The sequence below is a fragment of the Accipiter gentilis genome, chromosome 9, assembly GCF_929443795.1.
Source record: "Accipiter gentilis chromosome 9, bAccGen1.1, whole genome shotgun sequence".
NCBI classification, from domain to species: Eukaryota; Metazoa; Chordata; class Aves; order Accipitriformes; family Accipitridae; genus Astur; species Astur gentilis.
In genome coordinates this window covers 31,100,730-31,128,097 of record NC_064888.1, presented here as the reverse complement: position 1 = coordinate 31,128,097, position 27,368 = coordinate 31,100,730, and the positions used below count along the sequence as shown (strand labels likewise).

The 27,368-nt window shown below is 42.2% G+C and overlaps 1 protein-coding gene across 1 annotated transcript in view; it reads right to left on the bottom strand.

Annotated features, from left to right (window-relative positions):
• Positions 1 to 1,093: 1,093 nt before the first annotated feature.
• SORCS3 (sortilin related VPS10 domain containing receptor 3) overlaps positions 1,094 to 27,368 on the bottom strand; it is a 311,885-nt gene continuing 285,610 nt past the window's right edge. Inside the window, exons 19-27 of the mRNA XM_049810209.1 lie at positions 22,502 to 22,688; positions 19,369 to 19,502; positions 15,193 to 15,316; positions 12,391 to 12,503; positions 10,361 to 10,492; positions 8,366 to 8,465; positions 6,152 to 6,257; positions 1,842 to 2,002; positions 1,094 to 1,241 (exon numbers count right to left, since the gene is read on the bottom strand). Coding sequence (XP_049666166.1) covers positions 1,177 to 1,241; positions 1,842 to 2,002; positions 6,152 to 6,257; positions 8,366 to 8,465; positions 10,361 to 10,492; positions 12,391 to 12,503; positions 15,193 to 15,316; positions 19,369 to 19,502; positions 22,502 to 22,688 — 1,122 coding nt within the window. The 3' untranslated portion in view covers positions 1,094 to 1,176. The remainder of the gene's footprint in view (positions 1,242 to 1,841; positions 2,003 to 6,151; positions 6,258 to 8,365; positions 8,466 to 10,360; positions 10,493 to 12,390; positions 12,504 to 15,192; positions 15,317 to 19,368; positions 19,503 to 22,501; positions 22,689 to 27,368) is intronic.

Genomic DNA, 27,368 nt, shown 5'->3' with positions numbered 1-27,368 from the left:
ACATTTTTCCTCATTTTCCCTAATGGATGTCACCAAGATCCTTCTCAGAAGTGGACAACAGTGACAGAGGTGAATAGAAGATGAACATCATTAAAATATTCATGACAGGCTTATAGTCTGTCCTGCTAACATCCTTCTGCTCCATCATAGGAAATGATACCGTATATTAAAAAAAAAAAAAAAGGCTTGCAGTTAAAGAAATAAACTATGCTGTTTATAGACAGCAGTGTCAGATTGAAATATGACAGACAACTGGAACACACTTGGAACCAAAGCGTGATTCAAGTGTTCACCACAGTCCCTGGCTGGCGTGTACGAGCACGCGCACATGTGTGTGTGCATGCGCGTGCGAGTGCGTGCATGTGTGTATGTGGTTCAGGTTTTGTTTTAAACATATCTTCTGTTACTAAACATTAAATTATTTCCCAAGAAATAAAAAGCTATGTACATTGTAATTATCTACAGTAGGCCTTCGGCATCCTTGCTATTCACATGCATGGGGTTTGGGCTGCATTCATAAACTAGGCATGCTCCTTTCATTGATTGTGGTGCTGTCCCCTCCAGCCAATCTACAGTCCAAGAAACACTGACATGTGTGTCTGCTCTGATATCTTTTTTGTTTCCCCTTTCTCAGCAGTCAACAGTGCCAGAAGGTGACTGAAATTAAAAGCAATTAAAAGAGGCAAGACCCTGCAAAAAACTGAGACATGCACGTCATTGGAAAGTGAGGGCTGTTGGCATGTTGCAGAGCCTGGTGCAACAACCCAGCCTGAGCCCTCTGGCAGGATGAAGTAGTTGATTCATAACTGATTTTGAAAAGGGCTGAAAAGGGACAATTTACCTACAACATGCTGCCTAAGGTACTATACCTACCTGTTGGATTTGAATACTTAATTCCCATTCTGTATTTAACTGGAGGCTGGCATTCAAATCCCATTGCACACTTGACTAATTCTTTGCTTTTTCTTTCTAATCTGATAAGCATTTCCTAAATATGAAGAACCCCTGCTATTTATGAATGCAGCCCTGGTAAACAGAAAAAGCCCACCCCATCCCTTCCCAAATGATAATAATGACATATAACTCTTTCTTTTTTCATAATAATAATAATAATTATAACAATAATAATTACAAATAAAAAGTCAGAAATGTTGTAGACCAAGTGGATTCTCAGTATTAAACACTAGTGCAGTTGGGGATTTCCTTTGTGCTTTCACTGTTGGCAATTGTTGAGATGCTTCCTGTGGAGGAGAAAATGAAGAGACTCAGTGCAGTGGCTTCAACAGTTTGGTCTATATTGCTTCTCACTTCTTCTTAGGATGTGCTTGTGTAAGTGTAAAGACAGAAAAGGTGCTTAAAAGTAACACATCCTTTTTTGTATTTGCAATAAGCATGGAGCATGCAGAAAACATGTTACTACAGTTCAGTTGATCAGCAGTAAACTCATTAAGCTATTAGGGACATATCCACTTATAATGATAGCACACCAATAGTGTAAGTTTGGCTCAGCTGATTCTTCTGAGGGTTCAGGGAATTTGGGACCCCTCCGCAGGAGAGACAGGGTCACGAGGAGGCATAGGCCTGAGCCACAGCCACTATGAACCCTGTGTACCTATTGCTGTTGCCAGGTTCCTAGCCCGGTCGTGTAACACTGCGAGAAATGCTGAAAAACCGTAAGAAAAACTCCCTGTTACCAAGTTGCAGAGAGGGATTAACTCCTTATCTCAGTGCCTGAGGCTCTGCCTGTACCTGGGGTCACAGTTGCTGCCTTTCCTAATACCCTAGTGACCAACATCCTCACCCAGACTGTGAAAAAGCCCCAGCTGAGGGCTGTCTCTCACCCATCACTCTTGTGTCCAGCTCTTTGTCCATCAGCTCCTCAGGGTCTGTGAACTCACTGAGCGTGATTTTGGGGGCATTTTCACTTTGGCTGACAGAGCCTATCATTTCCTGCTCCTTGTCATGCTGAACTTGGGCATAGATGTTAATCCAAGGGATTTTCCTGCACAGGAAAGGAAAATGAGAGGTTACATTTTGTAACACAGGGATCCTTGGCATGTCATTGATTAATCAGACCAACTAAACTGAGACGAATCCCAGAAATGCAGCACTGGCAGTGATGCAGAGTATCAGTTCTCAGAATGGTAAAAGCACCACAGTGATGTTCAGCTCTGAAAGTGCCATTAGCATCCACTAATTCCAATACTAGCATAAAGCTACCCCAAATCTCAGGCCTCTGCCTGCCTATCCTGTGCCCAAAGGCTCCTCCAGCTGTAAAACTAAATGTTCTGGTCCTGCCCTTTTAAATGAGAAGTTGTGCACACAGTGGACACTGCACGCAGCTCAGAGAGCAGCAATCTACTAAGTACAATCAGCTGCAATTGCCAACTCTCTCAGTATTTATTACATGATCAGTGGTGCATTGGAAACCAAAAGTAAAAATCAATTTGAGCACTACTATCAAGTGAGAAAAAAATTGCTAGGCTTGTTTCTATTGGCAGGCCCACACTGACTCAGTAGGAATTGCCACATCAGGAAGAGCTATAAAGAATTGGTCCTGCCTCAGAGTACAGAAAAGACTTGGACCTCATAACATCCACCCAAAGTCTATTTGTTACCATTTCACTGCAAAAACAGTTTGCCATGCAAGTTGGCAGGGACTTATTTTCCCTTGCTGCTCAGGAAGCCAAGAAAGTGAAGGGATTATTTCTTCTTCCTTCTTCCAAGAGAATTTAACTTGGACTACTAGAACAATATCCTTGAAAGTCAGTTAGTTAGGTAGTTAAGCCTAGACAGATAGTTAGACAGTAATCCCTGAAGGAATGCAAGTTTAAAATGAGGGAACTGTGTTAAGCATCGTGGGGGTTGCTAGGATTATCTGTGTGCAGTTGCCTGTTGGAAGGTGACTGACTGTTTCTTCTAATGACCTTAAAAGGACTCTGTGCCATGCAGTCCACACTGCTAAAATAAGGAAAATTCAGAGGACTTTTTCAGTTCCTTAAAGCACACAGGAGAAAGAAGATGTGTTCAAAAAGAGACTATATAAAATGCCATCTCTTTATGCTAACCTGTCTGCTGCTGGATATATCAGAGATTGAAAGCAGTGGAAATCGCCTCAACTCTCATGAATTCAATAGATCTACACTGATTTTACTCCAGTGAAGCTCTGGCCTCAAACGACTTGTGCTATTGGCTTGATTTGGCATTCTGTTCTTAACCAGCAGTAAGTCAGGACATATTTGGGATGTTTAGCAGCAGTTAACAAACCTCATGTTCTTCTCCCTTCCTCCTACCCTCTCTTTCTAACCTTCAGACACACCTTACAGATCACTAGAAGACTTAAGCACTACACAGGGAATGCACACATTGGACGAGAGAGGACAAATGCATTCCTATAGGATTTAAGTGCCCAAAATACATCTGGAGTTGTGTAGAGATGTGGATATGAGAACATGCCTGGAGATACTGGAAGACTTAGTTTTGCTTCCAAACAATGCAATGGTAGAGAAGTGATAGTCTTCTGACCTTTGAGAGAAAAGGTGAGAAAAGCTCTTTAGAATTGTGAGGCAGAGAGCCTCTGGGTACTTCAGAGAGTTAGGGAAAAAAGAAACTGAGACAGCTGTACAGATGTGCATGCATACACACACACCTAATCCTGCTGCACCTCCCAGCACAGACACAGGCGGCCACGTCCCACTGCACATCTCTGAGCACACATGCACACACACACACACTCTTGCATGCCTGTCCCAGGACACATACACACTGACTGCCCCATCGCCCCACTATTACTCACTGCCCATACACATATAGTATTGAGATGTTATATGCTCAATCTCCAAAGATTTTAAAGATTATTTCCCTACTTTCCCCTCTTCCTTCCAGACCTCCTTAACTAGCATCTCTCTGGTAGCAGTGTTTAACATGCCTGCTGAGTCTATAACTTGACGGATTCATAATAAGGAGTCTGTGTGCAAAGCAGCAAAGCACCAATTCTATAAAGTTGTAGAATTAAAAATTCATGCAGGCCCATGCTCTCCCCACAACCTTTTCCTGTAAATGGCAGTTCTGTATTCAGGCTGGGATCATTGTTAATCAGAAAAGTACATATGGCTAACACCTCTGCATCACTGAGAGCTAGAGGAAAGCTTTTGTTTTCACCTCCTTTTTCCATTAACAGTTGTTCCATGCTCTCACTTCTGATCCATTGAGCCAGAGGTTCTAGACAGAGCTGAAAAGTTGCTTTCTGTTCTGAAAAATCAAGCTAAGGACACTCTGGGTATCTGACTTAATCCTAAACTTTGTCATTTTGACCTGGGTTTGTCCTGTTTGGGACAGAGCAGATAAGAGGGGACAGCAAGTTGAAGAGCTTTGGGCTGAGCAAACCCAATGGTTTAACCACCTTCCCCCCCCCCTCACTCCCAATTTGTAATACATTCAATTTTCAGACAGATTTTAACAAGGCAGCGTCTTCCCAGCCCTGGAGCACAGCACAAGGCTGATGGCTGCTATGCTCAAGGCTCAGGATGCTTAAGTAGTACAAGAGTTGGTTTTATGAGCTGTAGTAGCATAACATGACCTGGAGACTGCCAAAGCAAAGTGGATTACCAAGCTCCTCACTGCTCTCTGGCAGCCTTCTTCCTGGTAACAGATTGCTGACCACAGAACCAAAGACGTTAGGCCAAACCTAAGAATCTGTCTCACCAAGATACAAAGGAAAGCACATCTTACAAAGGGTTGTACCTATGTCTTGACACACCTCCAGAGAGACTTCTTTGCCCTCCTCACCCTACATCTGGGAGTGAGAGAGAAATCATCAGCTGCCTCGCCAGCACATTATTAAGTCAATGCCTTAAAACAAGTCCCATGTCCCGTTCCCAATTCACCTGGGAAGCTGTATTCCACCTCACAGAAGCAGAGAGAGGATTTCAGACTGCAACAAGCAAGTCATGCTGAAGGCCTGGAAATCTGCACCTGAGCAGATTCACACACACAGGTTCTCTGGAAATTGTCCTGGGCCACTGAAATCAGTGGGAGCTTGGTAACAGATTTTGATGTGCACAGGATCAAGCGCTAGAAGCAGTGCCACCCACCGATTTTGACAATGGTTAATGCAAGAGGTTAGAAATGAGGGGAGCTTTAAACCTGGAGACTAGGATACATGCCTCTCTTATCATTCCATTTTTAATATTGTTTGTATCCCACTAACATCATTAGAGAGTACTAGCCTTATCTTGGGCTGCAGAAGAGCTGGAGAGAGAAACATATAGCTGGAATCTAGACAGGAAAAGCTCTAGCTTCCCAATTTGGAGGAACTACTGATGTCCAGAATTTTTTTATTTTTTTTTTAAAGTCAGACTCAGCTTATGCTTCTAATACAATATTTTCCTACTGGCCAGGATCTGAGCACAGAGACCGTTTAACACAGTAAGCACTGTATTGAATGCAATGTTCCTCCTAAGGAGCTCCATCTGCCTAAAATATATTCTCATAAGGCAGCCCATCAGCAAACAGGCCATTCTTATCCCATAGTTTGTTTCACAGCTTGCAGCAGCAAAGTGCCACGGCCCAGTACAGGTCCTGCCTGCTACCTAGAAGCAAAAGGTTTATATTAACATCTGGCAAAGAAAATCTCAGCACAGATTCCCAAAGGCATTTTGATGCTTAACACAAAATTTTCTGGCTTTGAGTCTCCCGCCCTTAACATAATCACACCTGTTCCTCTGCAAGACTAAACGATTCACTTTGCAAGATACAAATGAGATATGGCTGCACTAAGGCAGTTGGCCAGGTGGATATAGACTGTATGAAGACATCCATCATGTGATTTTTTTACTAAGTCTGCATTGTGTAGCTCAGTACTCAGTGAGCACATAGGGTTGCTATTTCTGGTCTGTGGCTCAAACACATCTGCTGAAGCAGGTCACAGCTTGATTTCTGAGCTCTTGGTGAGCTTTCAGAGCACTGAGTTTGTGGTGGAAGGCCAGTAGATGGTCTTCTCTTTATATATGAGAAATAGGGAACTACACTGGTCCAAGCCTTAGGCCAGCATAACCTGGTCTGCATCTGTAATCTGAGCACTGCTCTGCCTAGATTTCCTGTAAACCACACAGTGTTTCCTCCTCCCATCCCCCAAAGTTTCTCAACTTACCTTTTGAATTTGTAGACTAAAAAAACAGCCAAGCCTACAAACACCACAGACAACAACATCAGCATCGCCGAACTGCTATGACCCGTGCTGGAATCAACAAGGGGTGCTGCAGGAGGAAAGGCAGAGCATTATGTTTGCAAGATATTATTAGGGAACACATAACTACCAGAGAGTTGAGCTCAACTCTGTCTTTGCCACATCTGCTTTATCACCATTGCATAATGCATACTGGTTTTGGCAAGAGCAATCAGTAGGAAACAAATTGACTCTCTTGTCCTTTGAAAGCCAAGCTCCTTTTTCAAGACATTGCAGTCTAACATCTCCCAGTGAAAAGGCACAGCAAGCCACACTTAGCTGAATGGCTGATCACTCCTGTGTTAACACTGTGGGCTATTTCTTTCCAGGCTTTTCCAGGGACTGGAGCGGAAATGAGGTTTATGAAGTGTGGCTTACTGCGTGTCTATTCCCCTTTGGAGAAGCTACCTCAGAGCATCCGTGAACAGCACGACTCCCATCTTCCAAGGACATATGTCTGTCTCACGTGTGACAGGGATCCAGTCTTGTGAGAAGCCTCAAGGTTCATCCTTGTATTGGACCTTAGAGACTTTTTAATTGACAGTTTTCATAATGTGGAGGAGCAATAATCCTGGACCCAAGCACACACTACATTATAACATTCAGGAGATTTGATCCATCTATCCTTGACATTTTGGGTGGGCTAAATAAAGTGTATTACTATACCTTGTTTATGCAGCTATTCCCACAGCTCATTGGAACAGACCATCTTAACGGCCTGAGCACTGTGCTGAGAATCAAGAGTCCGATGAGAAGTCTCTAATGATGCGTAAATGATTATAAGTAGCAGCTGAGTGTTTCTCACTCTGCATAAATATTTGGTTTTTGTTTTTTTTACCGTTCCCTATTCTTTTTCTGTCACCCAGAAGACAGGAACAAAGTCTATGCAAATGGAGTCACTTCTGGTTCCACCCCAAATCACACCTAAGAGTCAGATCCTACCAGTATTCTGCTTCTACTACTTCTACAAACTCTTTCATGGAAAAGAACTGACTGTCATTTCACCTAAGTCAAAATACTATGGGAATCGTCATGAAACAAATGCAGCACACCCACTGGCAGGGTGGCCGGGGCAAGAATAGTTGAGCACTGTAAACTAAATCCACACTTTACAGTGTCTTACTAGCACAAACCCAGATTCTGAACCTGGAGACTGCAGATATTTGTATCTCATTCCCAGTTTTGCAAGTTAATTAATTGCAGCCAACTCCTATTAACATCTGACTCTCATCCCCAAACAGTCAGAGAGTGAAGGCAGAAAGGCATTACCTGTAGGATAGCTCACAAGCTTTGGTTTAGCCCAGCTCTTGGCTCTGAGAGTCTCGTGTCAAAAGAAGCTGAAGTGTATTATCATGGGACATGAATCCTAGTCTCTCAGAGAGGCTATCAGCAATTTCACATGCACAAGATCCCACATTTCAGATAATTGCAAGGGTAGTCATAAAAAGCAAGGGCAAAAATAAATCCATCGTCTCCTCTGTAGTCATCACTGTCTCAGCAATAGCTGAGAGCTAAATTCTCAGCAGTAGCTGAAAGCTTCACACTAGGGTGGTTTAAAGCAAAGGGGGTGATGAAACTTGAAGTGACTATTCATCACTCTGTGTGAAAATGGGGATAGGTAGCATTGATATTTAAATAAGTTCTAATTTGTAGAAATGAATATTCAGGCACATATTCCCTGTAATAGGCCTAGATCTTCTTTTCCCTTTGCCCCTATAAAGAAAGCTTCCTGGCTAGTCATAATATTAACAAGCCCTTTGCAATAAGGATTTGTTCCAATATCCAAGAAACTTAGTAATACTCCCACTGAATTCCACAGGTGCCCAATGAGGGCTTAATAGAACACCATTCACCTGATTTTCTAAAACACTTGAAAAACATCAGTGCACTAGTTAATTAAGCCATAGGGAACTCTTAAAAGGTACTTTTAATACTTGTACAAACTGGTACATGAAGATGCCACCGCTGGATTCTGTTTTTAACATTTCCTGCTTCTACCACAGATAATGTCTCAATACAATCAGTCCTACGTATCCCAGTAGCAATACCAAACTGTGAGTGCTATGATGTAGACCGGTTCTCCTGGAGTTGCCTGAAGCCTCAAGAGAACTACAGCTGTGCATTTGACTCCACACTCACCTAATGTTAACTGAGTAACATACACAATAACTTCAACACCAGGCTTCAGTTCAAACTGGACCAGGTTCTGGTTGAGAGCATTAAAAAGGATTTCTACCACCTGATGAAATAAGAGATACAGTGGTTACAATATAGAAGACAGCAAGCTCTGGAGAACATTCAGGAGTGCATGTAGCCTATGAATGGTGACTAACATCTCTTACTGACTTCAGGGAGAGAAGGGAAGCAAAAGACTGAGGAAGTAGAGAGAAATTTGTATGTGTGCTTTAGATGGAACTGAGTGTTATTGCATGCAAGTCTCCCTACAGGACTTTTGACACAGAGTATGTTATTATACCTCTCCTGGGAAGCAAAGAAAGTTAGAATTTTTTTTTTCTTTTTTGGGGGGACAGGGGAGGAGGGAAAAGAACAGAGGATCTTTTCACCCTCCACAATGTCCTGTGAGTTTGATCTAATGCACTTGGAATTCATTGACTTATTGGCCTTTCATTGGTGGATGATGGAACTGAGTTAGGTAGTACAGCCTAGTAACACTTCTTTACTCACATTGATTCAGGACAATCCTAGTCACACAGCTCCTGTTTAAATAGGCTGTTGGGGATGAGATGATCCAGTTTTGAGGATTAATGGCAAACTTGCCGTATTTCTCCTTCATTTAGAAGAGACGCCTTGGACTGGAGTTTACTCGTGGCTCAGCAACCCAGCTATGAGGTGTTATTTGGTTGCCTCAGAGCACATACTTGGCATGTCACACTGGAGCCTGAGTTTGTTAATGCCTGGTCTCCCTAGAGTAGTTCTGATGGTCAGGGCACAGCTACTGAGTAGTTTTGATGGCCCACTCGCCAGGGCAGAGCTCCTCAAGCAGAAGCCAACAATAGGTGCCAAAGTACAACTGAGTAGACCATCAAATAAAATTAGGGCACTAGAGCTTCAGGCCTCATGGTCAGCTAGTCAGAAACCTAATCCGAGATGTCTGCATAATACTGGTATATGAAATATTGACACAACAGCTTGTTCAGAGGGAATTCTGATATGAGTAGATTTTACTGAACAGGATGGAAATGACTCCAAGAAAATCCCTCCAAAAAGCCTTCTAAACCTTGCCACCACAATGCATCTCTCCTGCACACTCACCACCATAAATTTAAGAGGCCAGATTTGTTAGCTTCTTAGGACAAATGTACTACTCTGAGGGGACTGACTTTGCTCCGTGGGTGACAAGAGCTTCCACAGAATTCAGCAGTACTCTGAATTATTTAATGTTTGATCACAGAAGAGTTACTCCTCCAAGAGTTACTTGGAGATGGGCTCAGACATAGCTTGCACACAGTAAAAATGCTGCATACAAGAACATTAGCTAGAGCTAAGCAGCCTTTCCAGCAGTACTTCACTCCTTTGCCTTTATAGAGCCAATTTAATCACTTGGTAATTCTAGCACGAAAGCTTCAGCAGACTAGTGCTGTTGTTCCTAGCTCTTCCTTTGCTTGCATATCACTGTTGCTATTCATCACTGTAATTACCTATTTATCTAAATGGATGGATATTGTAACTTCCAAATATAGTTTGCACACGCCATTCGCTGTTGCAGAAAAGAGAGGTCTTGTTCTAGTGATATATGAGCTGAAGAGCCTGATTTATTTTTAGTAAACCTCAGTATATTATCTTGCTGCTTTGGCCTCTGTCTATTAGCATTCCTCCAGGGAGTAAAGGGAGTACATATTCAAGGTTCCTTTGGCCATAACTACTGTAATAAGGACACACCACTGATCTAGGAAGAACCACTGTTGGTAGACTGTGACATATCTCAGTGAGCTATTAGAAAAGCTAGTTTTTCCTCTGAAAATCATTTTCTTTAATGCCATAAACTATACTGCCACAGTCCCAGATGCATCCAATTCCATCACACTTATTGCAAGTCATTTCCAATGCTGCGCAGAGGCCCATCTGAAAATGGTATGATAGGAATGAAAGTTCCATGAATCCTCCTTTCCTTACTTGCTCCAGATCAGCCTCACTGCTTTTCCTCCTCTCTGTTGTGTTTTTATGGGGCAGTATGAAGAGTTCGGCAGAAGTAGGCAGCCCAGGAAATACAGCTACCAAGATCTGTTCATCAGGGATACCAGTCACCTAAAAGAAAAGTAAAAAGGTCTCTAGGTGCTACTCTGTTACTGATGTTCCCATTCACTATGGGAAACTGTGCTCCCATCAAACTGATATTTGCCATTTCCACTGTAGGTGTTGTGGACCTAATGAGCTGTTCTGCCCATTTGGTGGGTCAGCAATAGAGGCTCTGCTAATGATTGACTCCATTTCTAGAAGTAAATGTAGGCTTGACAACACCCCTGGGCCTGAAGATCTGCACCCAAAGTCCAAACCTACAACATCTCCAGATCTGAATTTTCCATATAGACCTTCTCGCTACAAAAGAATGACCCAAAGTCAGATCCAGAGAGTATGGCTCAGAGCAACCACTGGTAAGTGTGCAACTAACAGGGACATATGAGGAAAATTGCCTGCAATCACCTTCTAATATCACGTTATGGGGATTCACATTTGCCATACATGAATAACTTAATGTCTCCACTGGGAGACTTTTTACTACTGGGGCTGATCAGGAGGGCTGTGCTAGGAACTGCTCAGTTTGCTGAACCAAGAGTCAGCTCCACACCTGACTCTCACAACTGTCTTCAGCATGACCTGCCCACTGAGGCTACTGCCCTCGCTCCCCAAATCCAAGCTGTGCATCCTCAGCAGGGCAGGAAGCCTCTCCTCCCTCAGAAGCTCTCTGCTATATGAAGCTAACCCCATTAGCTCCCTGGCCCTATCCCACCTCAAGCTCCTTGGCCTCATTCCTGGACATTCCTGAAATGTATCAATGGGGCAGCCCATTCCTGGTGATCCATCCTACTATAAGCATAGACCACAGGCTGCAACCAAATAGTCACAAAAGGATGTACAAGCAAGCACTTTGACATTATTTCTACTGTTGTCTGTAACCATTCATAGTTACAACCTAATTAATTTCGTTTTTCTGCAAGCTTGACTTTTCATACAATAAAAGGGAACAACAGTTTAAACAAATGAACTTAGTGTTTTCTCAGGATGGGAAAACAATCAAGGAAACTCTTATAAACTGTGAATTTTGAGTAGGCTACAGTTGAGAAAAGCTGAGCAGGAATGTACATTTCCAGTAAAAATAATCAGCCTCCATTTCTAAGAACAGCTGTAGCTGAAGCAAAAAAAACCCCAAGATACATTTTTGGCAGAATGTAAAAAACACAAAAGCTTGCCTAAATCTACCTCCTGATTTCACACAAAACCAAAGTCCCTGGCTATTTGATATCATAAATTATTCTGTCCCCTTTCCTGCAAGAATATGAGTGCTAGTTTACATATTCTAATTAATCCCAAAGGAAGATTCACTATCTTCCACCGAGAGAAGTCTCTCTTTGCCCTGTATTTTAAAGGTAAGTTTATTTTCACTCTGAATTCTCATTTTTTGCCCCAGCTGGAAAGGGAGCAGAGATTTATAATGTTCACCAGTTGCTACACTTAGCTGCATGTGGAACTCCTGACTGAGTATCAGGAGGAGGTAAAATTACCTTCCTCATGCATCCAACATACTACAATGTTTGTCTTCTGGGATGAAGTGGATCAGCTGTTTAACAGCACACAGTAACACTACCCAAATGCTTGGAGTAGAAAACAGTAGATACTGTAATATCAATTTGGCAAAATAAGAATAATAATGATACTATTACAATCTAGAACTTGCAAAGTCCTCAGGGATATCAAAAGCTAAAAAGCACCACAAAACCATTAATAAAAGTAATTATATTTCCACAAAATTCCCAATATAGTTTACCTCTGTAAAAAGACCCAGCATAGTAAGAAGCTTTTTATCGATTTAAAATGACAGCTTCATTACTGCTGTTCTTCCCCGTTCTTTTAAGCTAGCATGTTGAAAAAGTGCATGTTTTAACAGCCTAGTCAATGTTGGTACAGATGCAGAAACAGATGCTCACCTGTGCTAGAGCTCTCTTGATGACTTTGCCAATGTCTTGTCTCCATTCGGGGATGTCAGGGTTATGGTAGTCCAAGTTGGGAGAAAATGACAGGAGCTGAGATTGGAAATACTCTGGAATAGAAAAACAGTGTTTAAGAAAAGATTAAATGGGCAGTGTTCAGGGTAGAGCCAAAGGTGCAGAAGACAATAGGAAGACCATAATTAAATTACCTTAATGCAAGAGAGAAAGGAAAGGTTGAATGAAGAAAAGGGGCTGGCTAACACTAAGCAGGAAAGAAAGCTTGCAAGGAAAGAATCCTTCTAACAGTTCTTATAAAGGACATTTTGCCCTAATGCCAACTTGTGACTTTTCCCAGAAGAAATGGAAGCAAGAATGAGAGGTGAGAGGATGACTTCCCTTCATGATGCCTCTGGGCTTTGTAATTTTGCCACTCAACTTCATCAGACTCTGTTTATAAGGAAGTTGACCACTAAATAAGGCGTCATCTGACTGAAATTTGGAATGTCTGTGCATTTGCATGCATTGTGCTCTGCAGAGCAAACACTTACTGTAAGTAATGTTTTCAAAAGCAGGTATTATCTGTTTGCTCTCCTGGAGGGAAGCCATGAGTGGTTAATACCCCAACAAATCAGAACCCAGTGGTGCTAATGACTGGCTAATCAAGCAATGGCTATTCATGAAACACTTTGAAATTACTTCCTAATTGACTGATTGCAGGGAGGAGGAAAAACTTCCTAGACTTCAAATACAGAACAATTTAAATTTTTCTCCAGTTCCAACTATCCCCTCTGGTGTCACCAGAGACCAAGCCTGGAATCCTTATGACAACTGTGCACAATGGATTTGGGCCAGTGGGAGGCACAGATCCAGGATGGGAATCACACTCAGATATAAGTTCTCAGCGTAGAAGACTCTCCTTTCTGGTTTTGGAGATGTGTTGTGCCTCACCCTGAAGCACCTGATCTCCAGATACTTCAAATAAGTACCATTAATCATTTGTAAGAAGGTACCGGTTTTAGATCAAGATAAACCAGCAAGACTATAAATGAGGAAATCCACAGAATAGCAGGGATGTGCCAGCACAGCATTTATGTTGCATCTTTTGTAAGATCTGTTCTTTCTTTTTAGATGGTGCAGTATATTTTTAAATAAAACAAGCAGGGAAACTCCCTCAAGTTCTTAAGTCTTAACCCGGAGACTGATATATAGAGCCTTTGACTTTTGAACCCTCAGTACCATGTACAATTTATTTTTTGAGTAAATTCTGGGCTGTTAATCACAAATTGAGAAAACCCTGAATAAATCTCCTGCACTGTTAACACCAGAGAGCCATGCCTTCCTGCCTAGAGCCATAATAACTTAACACAGGACACAGATTAGGATACAAACTTAGCAGAGAGCATGTTTAGCAAAGGTGCCACTCATTTATGTACTGAGACTTGAACTGATGACCAGACTGGGTGTCTGGAAGGACTCCTTCCTTAGACCAGGTCAGTCTGCAGCATGGCACTGCACAGGAGTATTTGGACATTCCACCTGGATCAATTTCTCTCTGTGATAAAGCCCAAAGCTTTGGATCTTGTAAATAGAAGGGCAAAATTTCTTACGAGGTGTTTAAAGACAGGGAGTGAGGAGCACCCTGTGGGACCTACTGTGAGCAATGATCAAGACCACCTGCGGGAACCCCTCTCAGATACGCTCGATTCAGATTTATTCCAGAAACTAGTGGAAAGATGCAAGTTTCCCCGAAGTAAACACTGCATTTTGGAATGCTCAAAATGATCAAGCAGAGGGTTACTTCATTTGCTAATAGCGAGTTTGGGTATTACTAAATCATATTAACAAATTATTAAAACCCATTGCATTTCACAGCCAGGCAATCAATAAATATCTATTTAGCTGGTTGTTAAATCTGAGCATGCAGCTTTCCAGCCACCAGCAGGATATTTATTTATATTTAATTACTGAAACAAGACACACATAGTTCAACCCCGCAGTGCAACCTGAGTTATTTGAAACCCAGGTCTCTCAATAAAACCTGCTATCCAAAGAAAAGCTTGCCCTCAAATGCTGGATGCCAATAACTGGATAAGGAAAAGGAAGACTAGCTCAGGGTGGAAATTATTCTCTGGAGAAATCCTAAAGTCCTGGCCAAAACTGCTGAGAGAGCCCTTCCACTCAGCCTTTATCAAGCTTCAAGCAGGGTAAGCTCTGTGGTCTGCGCCAAAGGGTGCTGTTTGGAGCCCATGACATGCGGATATGGCAAGAACATACCAAACATTAACCACAGGGAAGTCCAGTGGGCACACTCAGACCTCCAGCTGTGGCATGGAAGATGAGCAGAGATACCAACCAGAGAGTCATTTCTGCCCCCTGTTTTCCAGACCCCTCCAGACCCGTGCCGTTTACACAGTCACTGTATAAAAAGAAACACCAGCTGTATTCAGGCCACCTTAATTATTCACCATGACTACTTCTTTCCACTGCTAGGAAGCAGAGGGAAGGCAGTCTGGCTACAGCTCTAAGTGTTTTTTCTTTTGGGAGTTCCCCATCAGGGTGTGCAGACAGACCAATTGGCAAAAACACCAGCCCCTTTACTACAGTGCTGTGTTTACAAATTTGGCTAGCTGCCCCATCCAATTCACTTCTGTATTTTGTGATCATGACACATCTGAGCTACTTGTTTACAGTTTGTCTTCAGAGGTTCCTCCAGGCACTAGGGAGTTCACAGAGTTCATTTTGGCTGTTCTTCACCTCTAGACAGCCCCCTGAGATCTGATTGCAAAAGGCTGAGGGTACCATGCACTGCGATCTCCTTGGTGTCTTGGATGAGGGTGCTGCCCGCAGCAACTTGCACAGTGACAGTGTTCATCCCCTCCACAGCGAAGATGTAGGAGATGCTGCTCTCCAAGGTGATGAGGGGCTGCAAGAGGTAAACACAGACAGCGGTATCAAAATCAGGGTGAGATTAACTCGGGATCACAACATGCACCTAACTAATCCACCAGGCCACAATATCCTTCTCCCCTGACACAAGAACGGTGCTTCGAGCTTGCATGTCCTGCTAAGGCCTAAATGTGGCCCAAACACCACCCAGTGAGAACTGTCCCATAGGCAAATGTCTATCTGACTTCAGTAAATGCTTCCTGAAATATTCTTCCTCTGAACTGCAACCCATTATGCTATGAATACCTCAGTAGAGCACAGTCAGCAATTGCAGAATTAGCGCTGCAGAATGCAGTGTTGTATACACGCACACATACACACACACGCACGCTCAGCACAGTTGCTGTTATCAGCTGTACAAAACAGAGGCCAGCTCAAACCAGCATTGCAGATGTTTCTTCAAACAAGGCGTATTGTTCAGGTTCAGGGCCAGCCCTTGCTCTTGTGAGCACAAACCCATCTATCTATCTCAGAGCAACTCTGCTCAGGTCAGAGTGAGGGCACCCAGCATTGCCCTGTCCATGCTTTGAGTCTGTAAGCTAGCTCCACCATAAGCTGGCAAATCATGCTAAGAAGGATGAAAGCATGGCATAATACCTGCTGGCAATGCTGTCTGAATGTGACCGAATGATTTCCAGAGTAAAGTTGACCTGAATTTAGCCAGCTCAGAGCCCTAGCAGAGAAGGCTGACTTTATCTGCGCCTTCTCAAACAAAAATGTCCTTGATAGCACCACAGCTCTCCAATTTGCACAGGAAACTCTCACACTGATGCACACCTAGATGAAAAAAGTGCACTGTATTCGGGAAAATAGATTTGTATATTGAAAATCAAAGGTGTAGCCTTCGCAGTGCCATTGATCTGACAGCTGGTCTATAGATAAATCTCTTGGTTTAGATTAAACCATTAAAATGGAAATAGTGATACTAGCCTCCATTGCAAAAGCACACAGAGGGCTAAGAGCACAGAGGAAGCCATTGTACCGTTGCTATTCTCCCTTCACTACACTGCCAGTTTGTTTCCAGAGGAAAAGCCCTAAACATTCACCTTCCAGCTCTTCCGCTTCATCCCATCAGACTGTCAACCTGCCTGCATTTCACAGCAGTGGCCATATATGCCATTTTCACAGCCAAATCAAAATTTCCACTGGCATAGGCCAGACTGGCAAACACATTTCCCTTCCTGCAGAATGCCACCTTCCTTTGATCCCCTGATCCATGAGCTGAAAAAGCACTAGGAAAAAAATAAATAAAAATTGGCTTGATCACATGGGACTCTCAGACCAAGTCAGCAAGGGTGCCAGCCTGTGCCAGCTCGTGCTAGCCCTGAAGTCCTAGCTAACATATACTTAGAAATACACACATCCTGGACAAGCAGAATGGGCCTATATCAAACTGCAGTGATTCCTGGAGGTTACAGGTTGTGATTCTGTGCAAAGGCTGGTAAGAGGAACCAATCTGGCCTTTAAAATTACAATTTTTCTTTTTTGTATATGTGTATGCTGGACATTCCATTATCATGGATGATTTCACCTCCATCATGGAGTTTTAACATTCAGCCAACTCCTTAATTTTAATTCAAGCACCAAGACCTGGAAAATAACTCTAAATTAAATCAAGTACTTTAAGGTTCATTTGCTCAAACCTATTAGACAGCTGGACACATTTATTAAACTGGACCTGTGTTAATCCAAGCAAATTGGCCTTTGGGTATACTCCAAAAATTAGCACAGTAGAAATTCAGTCCAATGGTTCCAGCGGGGTGGGGAGGGCAACAGAAGAGCCTCAGCCAGGTCATATGAGTGTAAGACAACATTCACCTGTGCAGCAGCACAGAGAGTACCCTAGTGAGACTGCACAGTGACACAAGACACATCTGGTTCTGCCTGGGATGCTGATGGGCTGAACAGGAAAAGAAGCTGCAATCCCTCAGCATGGAACTAGAATATATAACCTAACAATACCAGTCACTATGCACAATATTACACACACCTCATCCTTTAATTCACACACACATCAGTGTCCCCATCTTCCACCTGTACTTAGAGCACCACAGTTTGCCCACGAGCGGGCCCAGAGGAGGATCTGACATGTACATTAAACATCCCAGAAGGAATTTTGGTGTGATGCAGACTGTTGTCCTGAAAAAAATGGTGGCTGCTGCTGTCATGTCGATATCCTTTGCCATACTTCTGTCAGAGTTGAAGTTGAAGTACATTTCATGATGTAGCTGGAGATAATGCTTTGCAAAGAATGAAAGGTGCTCTGGGTCTTTGATGTGGCCACGGGTAAGTGGCACCTTCTATACCACTCCACACCTCAACATATTTCAGCAACATGTACAATCACCCCAAGGTATCACAAGGATCAGCTGTTCCATGTCCAGCTATGTCCAAAGCATCCATCCCAAACACACCCACATCTGCTTGTACTGTGTTGCCTATGGGTCTGAAATTTAAGCTAGATGATAAAACAGATAACAGATCATACTTACAACTCAGCTGCATAAGAGCTGCATGGAATTCTTCAGCAAACATCACTGCTTTGCTCTACCTTTTCTAGATTACTTTCTATTTCAAAAAATCTTTTTTAAGGCCCTATTCAGAACTAACTTCTATACTAAGGACAAAAACAATGGCAGGAAAACTCTGACACCTGGGTACACTGGAGGGCTTACGCAGATGATCAAGTTACCAGTACCTATATTTTCTCAGATGTACTTTAATGGCTGTCCATGTGCGAGCACTGAGCCAAAAATATCTGAACTGTAATGTGATTTTGCATCCCTCTCTTTCAGTGCAGTATAAACTATGTGGAATTACCTGGTACTTGTCACGGACTGGATGTGTGTATGTGGGTGGTTGCCACAGCTCAGCTAGAGCACAGCAACTTGCCAAGTTATAGTAAGTGAGTTTTGTTCCGGAGCTCTTCTGGTGTCTCAATTATGCTTCCACAAAAATAGATGAGTTCTTACAGTAAGCTTCCTAATTTGATGTAAAATCCCAGTAGAACCAGCATTTACTGTTTTTATTTCTCCTGCTACTGTTGGTAGCTAGGGTAAGAGGTTAAAACACGAGCAGCTTTGTCAGAGAGAAAACAAAATACTTGTGTGCCTGCTATTTTTTATCTCAAGTTCCATATTTCATGTAAAATCCCCACTTTTTTCTACTATGATCTCACCTCAGTGCACACCTTCAACTGCAACTCAATAATGTAGACAATGATGTTATTTAAACTGCTTTTGTAAATAACAGCAGATACTACATCGCAAAATTATCAGCTGTACATTTCACAACTGTAATAAGGGAGGATAGTGCCTGTGCCAGCTGTCTCACTCCTAAAGCCGACAATACAAACTGTAGCTAATAAGCAATCCTGCTCTCTCCACTTGAAAGCGTGACCACAACTTGTAGTTTCACTTACTTTAATTATTGATAAAAGAGCTCTTTAAAAAAATTTGTTGCCAATCATTTGAAAATTCACTACAAAGAAGTCTCATCTCCCTCTCTAATGTATCCACGACTGTGAACAATAGTCACAGACAGACACAAGCAATTCACTGAGAGCGTAGCTTGAAGTCCTAGATACAACTGGTTATTTGAACACCAACAGCTTTAAAGTATTGTATTAGAATCCAGCATTATATACTGCAAACTGGTATGTAATGGAAACCCCCCCGGTTATTTGAACACCAGCAGTTTTTAAACACTTGAAAGGCAGTATTATCCCATATATAGCGGTATATAATTCAGTTAAGTTGCAAGTGAAGGCTGGTAATAACAGTGGTCTTCAAAGCTCAGTAGGGCTGATAACAACCAGATGTAAAAAAGTAATGACTCCTAAGAACAACACAAGACAGGAGGAAATAAACTCACAAAGGTTGAAGTTCAGATAATGACAACCCTTTTCAGATAAGGAAAAAACTAAAACACAAAACAAGCAAAGGCAAGAGGTTTTTATCAGGGCTGAGAGAGCTCCCTGTCTGGTGCAGCAAGCTTAGGAAGTAAAAATGAACCAAAGGGCAGCTGTACCTTGGTGCTGTTACCAAACCACCAGAAGTAGGTAAGTGTGCCAGCCTGGCTGGGCCAAACTACTGCAGTAATGTTGACGTCCTTATTTCTGATGGCGACAAAGGGGACACTCAGATGGACGTGCTCCACTGGGCCTGTGGGAAGTGAGAGTTCATTATTAGAGGCTTTGAGTTAAATCCTCCCTGCACAGTTGTGAACAGCAAGGATCTTTCCTTTAAATAAATTGAATGTCTTACGCCAGCAGTGAGACTCTACTATAGCAATACAAGATAATTTCAGCAGTCAATAAGCAACAGAAAAAAATACCAGATTAATAAACTTAAAATCATATATTTTTTTTCTCACTCTTAATTCTAGGGGAGCCAGAAATGCACATTTTCCACAGTGCTAATTTCAGACAGGGTCAGCACTATGTTTAGAAAATTTTTTTAAATGCAGTTGAGGGAGAACAATGAACTGGCTTTGCACTGGGTAGGGCAAGCTGCTACTGAAAGCTTGAGGGACAGGACATGAGAGAATGAAGGTGTTTTCTTGAGAATATATCCACTGAGCTACTAAGATTTGTGGGGAAATCATTTTAGCCAGGATGGCTTAAATCTGATTATACATGAGGCATTTATGACTTGATTAAGCGCACAGGTTTTTAGAAGGCCTCCAAAAGGATATATATGAGGCCTCATAATTTTGGAAATCCTTGGTATCTTTTTCACTTTGACCTGACCTTGAGAAGTCTTTGGGGAGTCAGTTACCACAAACAAAAAGTCAGGAACTACTTGAAAGGTGTGTGCATTAGCATATCAAGGCATTTAACTGTCAGAAGAACTTGTTTTTGAAAGATGTAAAAAATAACTAAGTATTAATGCAAAGTTGTGTCTAATAAATGCAAATGTCCAGAATGAGTCCAGTGCATGAAGTACAGAATTATGAAGCCAGGTCCTCTCCAGAAAAAACATGTGCAAAAAGTACTGAGGTTTTGTTTGCTAGTTTAAAGCTTTGACTATCTCCATTGTTTTCCTTCTTGTTTAATTTTTTGTTTTTACTGGTACCGAATTTCAGCTGATAACTGCTGCACATCAGACAGTGTTACTGAGTCTTTCTGGATGGTACCTTTTAAAACACAGCAAGCTGATAGACTATCACCATGAAAAGGAAAGGATGAAATAAGAAAGAAGTGAGATTTTTTTTTGATAAGACATTAATTCTGGGAAGCAGGAAATTTGCTGATTTTAACTAAGACAATCTTCTTGTGTTACCTCTCCTCTCTTCAAGCATGAAATGGGGACATTAATCACTTCTCCACCTACTTGAATTACAAGGATATTGGAGAGTAAGGGCTGTTCTTTTACCACCAGAACATACAGCTCCGAGCACAATGGGACACTATTCTTGCTTTTGGCTCCTTAAAACTTGTTCTTTTTTTTTTCTTTTTTCCTCCCTTTCCCAAGGGGTCTCTACCAGCAAGTCACTCCTGAACTCTGCCCATAGCAAGTACTCTGGGTTCGCAAGAACAGCAGGTTCCCACAAATATTTTGTGACAGTGCATGCAAGAGGAAAAACATTAAATCTTCACTTCCTTTAAATGAAGAGATGAGCAGCTTGACAGCAGATTCCAGAAAGGTGAAAAGTTGACTGACCACTGATAAAGCTGCAGGGTAGACAACTACTGTTGCTTGAGGCCAAGGAGCTTCTTTCTCCTTTTTTTAGAGCACAGGATTCCAGCACCAGACAGACTGTATAAGGGTGATTTATATAGCAAGTGTTTGTGTCTGTACATTTGAGCTTCAAGGTCAAACCCCCTATATTGACTAGTACATCCAAATATATTAAAAGTCTAGCACTGAGGTATCATCTTATTTCAGTGTTAGCATGAATGTAAATGCTTGCAAAATATTTCCCTAGAGATAATGATAATAAGTTGGCCACCTAAGAATGCTATAAAAGTCAATGGACAGATCTGAGAGGCTGAGGAAGAAAACAGTAGAGTAGCACAACCAGGCCAAGCAACTGCCGCTCGTTGCATTCTGCTCTAAAATCCTCACCATGAAAAAGCAGCTCCTATGAGAAAAATCAGATAATCCATACAAAGCTGCTTGTTATTACCAGGTAACCATCACTTTTGTCAGCTAATGGCCCAAGGTGAAGGAAAAAACAGTTAATGCTCTAATAACAGGTTGTTAAATGCAGCCATGATTGACTTTGAGGGAATTATGAGCATAATAAAAGCTTCAAGGAACATTTATTCCTTCACACAGGGAGCTTGAAATTAAAAAGAAGAAAAAAGTTCTTGAGTTTTAGAAATTTCTGATTTTCTTCCAGCAGAAAAGCTCAAGATAGACAGGCTAGAAGACATTCTGACAGGCTAAGGGGAAAGACACACATGGCTATGAACACCATTTAGGGACAAAACCGATGAGGTACATCCAAACACAGACGGAGCTCTCTGCCCAGGAGATCTAGTAGTCTGAGAGCAGGACAAAGAACTGGGATCTTCCTGGTGTCATCCTGCATTCCACACCCTCTGCTCTCTCCTGTGGCTTTGAGAAAGCCAGCTGGAGGCTCTATATTTGAGTCTGCTCATGTGCCAAGTGGAGAGAAATTGCATTGATTACCAAACAGGAGGGAAAAGTCAGGGATGCATGTCAAACACAAGAAATATGAAAAGTAGCACATTAGCCCTCAGTACATTCATATCCCAGGAAGTATGCTCAGCATACTGCTTTGCTTTTATTTAATAAGCACTGTAAACTCCCAAATCCTGAATAACTGACTCAAAATTTAGTAGATTAATCTAAACCTCTTGGTATTAGAAGTGTACTGAAAACACACATTTGGACTTTATTTCACATGCTGTTTGGTGTTTGACCCTTTCAGAAAGCCTGAGAAATGTTTTCAAACTTTTCTCTGTATCTGTGAAGGCTGCAAATATATTTGTGTTAAAAGGAACTTCCCTTCCTCTTCATTCAATAAGTTTACTTAACAAGACAGAACAGTGTCTAAAAGTCCAAGCCTTTGGAACAGCATGAGCTACATATGTGGGTGGGATTGCATGTATTCTTAGGCCCCGCTGAAGTTGCAGGAATTTTCAGTGAGGTCAGGTTTTCACCCAAGGAATCTAGCAGCTGGAAGTACTTACAGACCACATGCAGGAAGAGGACAGCAGTGTCAGAGCCCAGGCTGTTCTCTGCATATGCTGTCACCTGAAAGATTCCAGCACTCTTATACACATGCCGGATACCATCCTCAACAGGGCTGAAATTAGCATAGGATACTGCAATGCCGTCTCCAAAATCAAGCTGAATGTTTGTTCTTTGGAGATCGCCCTGCAACAGAGAAGGTTGAATTAGGCAACTGGGCTGATAAGAGTGATTTATATTACCCTCCGTCCCACTCTTCAGTTCCATTTCATTAGCATGGACACAAACTTGTAACTTTACCAAAAAAGGCTAGCTTTGTTTTGTCAGTCCCCAAAGTGGCCAGACTCAAATCAATGCCGGGTAATTATATACAAGCAATGCTTAGAATAGCTGAACATTTACACGTGTAAAGAGATGTTATTCCCCCAACTTGGGTTTAGAGATTTTGGAAGGGCAGAATGCTGCGGAGTGCCAAATGGGCATGTATCAAGGGGACCATATTTGAATCATCTAATACAAAGCATGGCTGGGGGTTATGTGTCACTGAAGTGCCCAGGGAGGGCTTTGCACAGCCTTCCATTGAATGGGTGGTGTCCAGCAAGTAACTCCATCAGAGGCAGTGAGACGGGCGGTACTACACTGATGGCAGGCTAGATGCTAATTGGAGAGCAATTCCCATGTGCACATGGGAGCATCAGGAATACTCTGGAGACAGGAATATGGTTGAAGTAGCTTTTCAATACATTCCAAAGAAACAGAACCTAGTCACTGAGATGCTGTAAGTCTAGTCTAAGCTAGTTTTCCAGGCTTCCTGTATAGTCAGCTGTCCCGGTTTCAGCTGGGATAGAGTTAATTGTCTTCCTAGTAGCTGGTACAGTGCTATGGTTTGAGTTCAGTATGCAAAGAATGTTGATAGCACACTGATGCTTTCAGTTGTTGCTCAGTAGTGTTTAGTCTAAAGTCAAGGGTTTTTCAGCTTCTCATGCCCAGCCAGCGAAAAAGCTGGAGGGGCACAAGAAGTTGGCACAGGACACAGCCAGGGCACCTGACCCAAAGTGGCCAACGGTGTATTCCATACCATGGGACGTCACATCCAGTATAGGAACTGGGGGGAGTGGGGGATTGCCGCTCGGGGACTAACTGGGTGTCGGTCGGTGGGTGGTGAGCAATTGCACTGCGCATCATTTGTACATTCCAATCCTTTTATTATTACATGACATACATGTCATATTACTATATGACAATAAAATTGTCATTTTATTAGTGTTATCATTATTAGTTTCTTCTTTTTATATGCTATTAAACCGTTCTTATCTCAACCCACGACTTTTACTTCTTTTAGCGATTTTCTCTCCCATCCCACTGCGGGGGGCGTGGAGTGAGTGAGCGGCTGCGTGGTGCTTAGTTGCTGGCTGGGGTTAAACCACAACATCAGAGAAAGAGAGAGAAAGACAGCAAGAAACCAACACATCCCATCCTAAGATAACTGAGACAGGTGACATGAATCATCTTCTGCAAATATCCACCCCTGTACCCTGATGATAGAGAGCCTAGATGACTAGTTTCAGCTAAACATGTAACTTCAGGATGGCTGAATTTATACAGGTTGAGTCCCACACCAAGGACTGACAGTTTTTGTCTAATGTCAGTCAACATGGATATAGAGCCTGGATACACAGAAGAATGAAGTAGATGATGAGAAAATCCCTTCTAGGTTTACTGTCAATGACAGCTATTAAACGAAGGAGGGAACAACAGACAAGAGATTCCAGCATTGCAGGAATTGTCTAGAGGCAGCAGCTGTGCTGTTTTAATTTAAATCATGCTTTAAACTACTGTAGTTGAACTGTAGAAATGTCTGTTATTTCAGTTTTTTGGAGCCTTACTTTATACTTGTCCCCAGCTGACTAAAAGTAACACGAAACAAGGCTAATTTAAACAGAGCTAAAGCCCACTGCAGTGATTTCACTAAACTGAAATAAACTACACCTCAGATTAAATCTCTGTACCTTTCTACATAAATATAAGATGTGTTGGCCCAAGTAATTTCCTTTAATGAAAGGTCTCTGCTGTATTCACTATGGGTGAAGAAGATACCACCACCTTTTGCAGCCCCAAACTGAAACCAATCCCCAGATATATTAAGAGTGAGATTCCAAAGTTAAAAAAAAAAAAAAAATTTTAAAAAAATCCCTGCTCCTAAATTTAACTGGGTTTTGGTTTGGGTTTTTGTTTGTTTGTTTTTAAACAGGAAATTCAGAAGTATTTCATGGACATCTCATAAACCCCATTATAGCTGTAAATTCACAGGGTCAGAATCAAAGCTAATGTGCAGTCCCAGTACATACTGATCTAAGGAAGGGAAGCAACCGTGTAACTCACAGCCAGTTCTGATGTACCTCCAATCCCTTCACAGCCAGCTCAAATCCTGCAGGGTCCTACATCTACCGGGCTCACTGAAAAAGACCACTGAACTCACGGATTTCACTAAAGCCTCTGGGCCAGGTATTGCACAAAACAAACCATGACTTACTAGAAAAACTGTACAGATCAGACAAAGGGAAAAGGTTGCTTGGGACAACCACACCTGTGACAGTCCCTAAAAGTTTTAGAGTTGACAGCACCAGCTTTCCTCTGAGCAGCAGTTTCCAAGTTTACCTGTGTGCGGCAAAACACATGGCTTGCAGCCTAAATTCTGACTATGAACGTCACATCCTTAAGTGATTTTTCATATGGTCCAAAGATATTCATACATAGCACAGAACCATTTTGGATCACGACTTCTTATCATCGTGGGACAGTCAGGATAAAGGCAGAATATTGGCTGGATCATGAAAAAAGAGGTCCTTAAATCGGGATTAAATAGCTCACAGGCTCTTCTAACCCAAATGATCAGCAACTGAGACCAAAGGTGCAAAACAATGGCTCCCGCAGAGATAGAAACATCTATGAAAGGCAAGAGGTCCCACTTCTTGCCTCCCACTAACTCCAAACTCACGGGAGCTGCTGTCTCACTGGCAGTTGCCATGAGTCCTGTGTAAGTGGCAATCATGGTACTGACACAGGCAGGATGCTGTGGTCTGCTGCTGGTCTCAGTCCTGAAAATGCACCTGATCTTGTCCTTTGGATGGAAACCTGGGAGCACAGACAAGAAGCCAGACTACACCAAAGCAGGTCCCCTGTGCAGATAAGCAGGACAGCAGCATGCCCCACAGACTTTATCTTCCTGATAGGCTATGCCTGCATTAACAAATCAGTGTGTAGGAAGGGTATTTTTCAGATGCAAATTTGCCTTGAGTGTCTACTTGGAGTCTTCAGGTACACACCCATATAATTAGGGTTATTACATGTAGTTTTTGAAATAAGGATATTTGGTTATAAACCAGGACAATATGTTAGATCGCTCTCCTTTCTTGCTCCATCATTCCTATTCCACAGGAGCCAGGGAAGTTTTGTCTATTGACTTGATCAGGGCACCATTTTCACTTCTGTCCTACTAGGACATTAAAAATACAGTATAAACCAACAAGAGAACATAAAGGACTAGAAGTGGTAGTGACACTAAAACCTATCTATAATATTGAGTAACCAATAACATCCTTTTGACAGAGAGTTTTTTAAGTCACACTGAAAAATTCTCTAGCAGGGGCAAAATTACACTCTTGGGACACTCAGTTATTTGATAGAAAGGCTCCCACAGCTTGTTAAACCTTTCAGAACCACTTCTCAAGGGAATGTACTAAGACCACAAGTTCATCTCTCATGGAAGACAGTGAACAGAGGATAAAAAATTGATCTGGGCTGGACTTATCACTGGTGACCTCAGGCTGAAACCTCTTGCACCCATCATGGCAGCTCCTCCCTCATGCCTTACAATTCTTTTCTATTTCCTCCTTGCTTCTCCAATATGATTCTATCTTAAATGAGAAGGTTTGAAGTGGAGAAGCATGAACAGATTTTTCATGACTAAACAGTAGCAGATGATCTTTCTACTCAATTATGAGAGTTGGGTCTTCAATGCAAAGCCTGCCCATCACACTAATGTTTTCCTTCTGCATTCCATACCTCTGTATCCAGTATATAAAATACTAAAACAAGTGTGCTAGCCCCACACATGATGTCAGATACTGTGGAGTTTATGAATGTAAATTAAAATAGAAATGAAGTGGAGGCATTTCAAATGGAAAAAAAAAGTCATTGCTCTCCATATATATTCAAAAGGCACGTTTTATTGCTTTAAGCCTCGTAAACTACCAAAAGGGAATGAGCTAGTGGCTGTCGTAAAGACTGGAGCTCTGTGTACTGAAATCAGTGAGCAGGCAAAGGGTAGTGGAATGGGGTGGAGAGGAGTATTGCCATGGAACAGCCATTCAAAGTCATCTCCCCATCAAGCCTAGCCTGGGACAGCTTTCCTGCCTGGAAGCCACACCAGCAAAGTGACAAAAACTGCAGAGACAGAACAGTGGTTGAAATTTTGGCCTTCTGAAGTTAAGTGCCAAACTCCCACTGATTTCAGGAGGGCTACATTTCATCCAACATATGCTTGGGGCAGCGGGGAGTGGAGTGTACATACACAATGTATTTTTATTCTTCTAATGAAGGTCTCAAATTGCTCGCATAAGAATATGACATGGATGTAGCTATCTCTTTCTATAAACACGGTTTAGCAATCTTCTAACAGACGTGCAGAGCTCCAATACTTGCTCAGGCTTGTTCTTTGAATAGTCACTGCTTGCCTTCTCAGCTCACTGCAATTACAACCCTGTTACAAAGCCTCACTATCACCTTGTAATTACGGAAAGAGCGAAGCTGTGAGATGGCCTAAACAGAAGAGAAGGGAACAGAACTGTTCAGTAACTGGAGCTG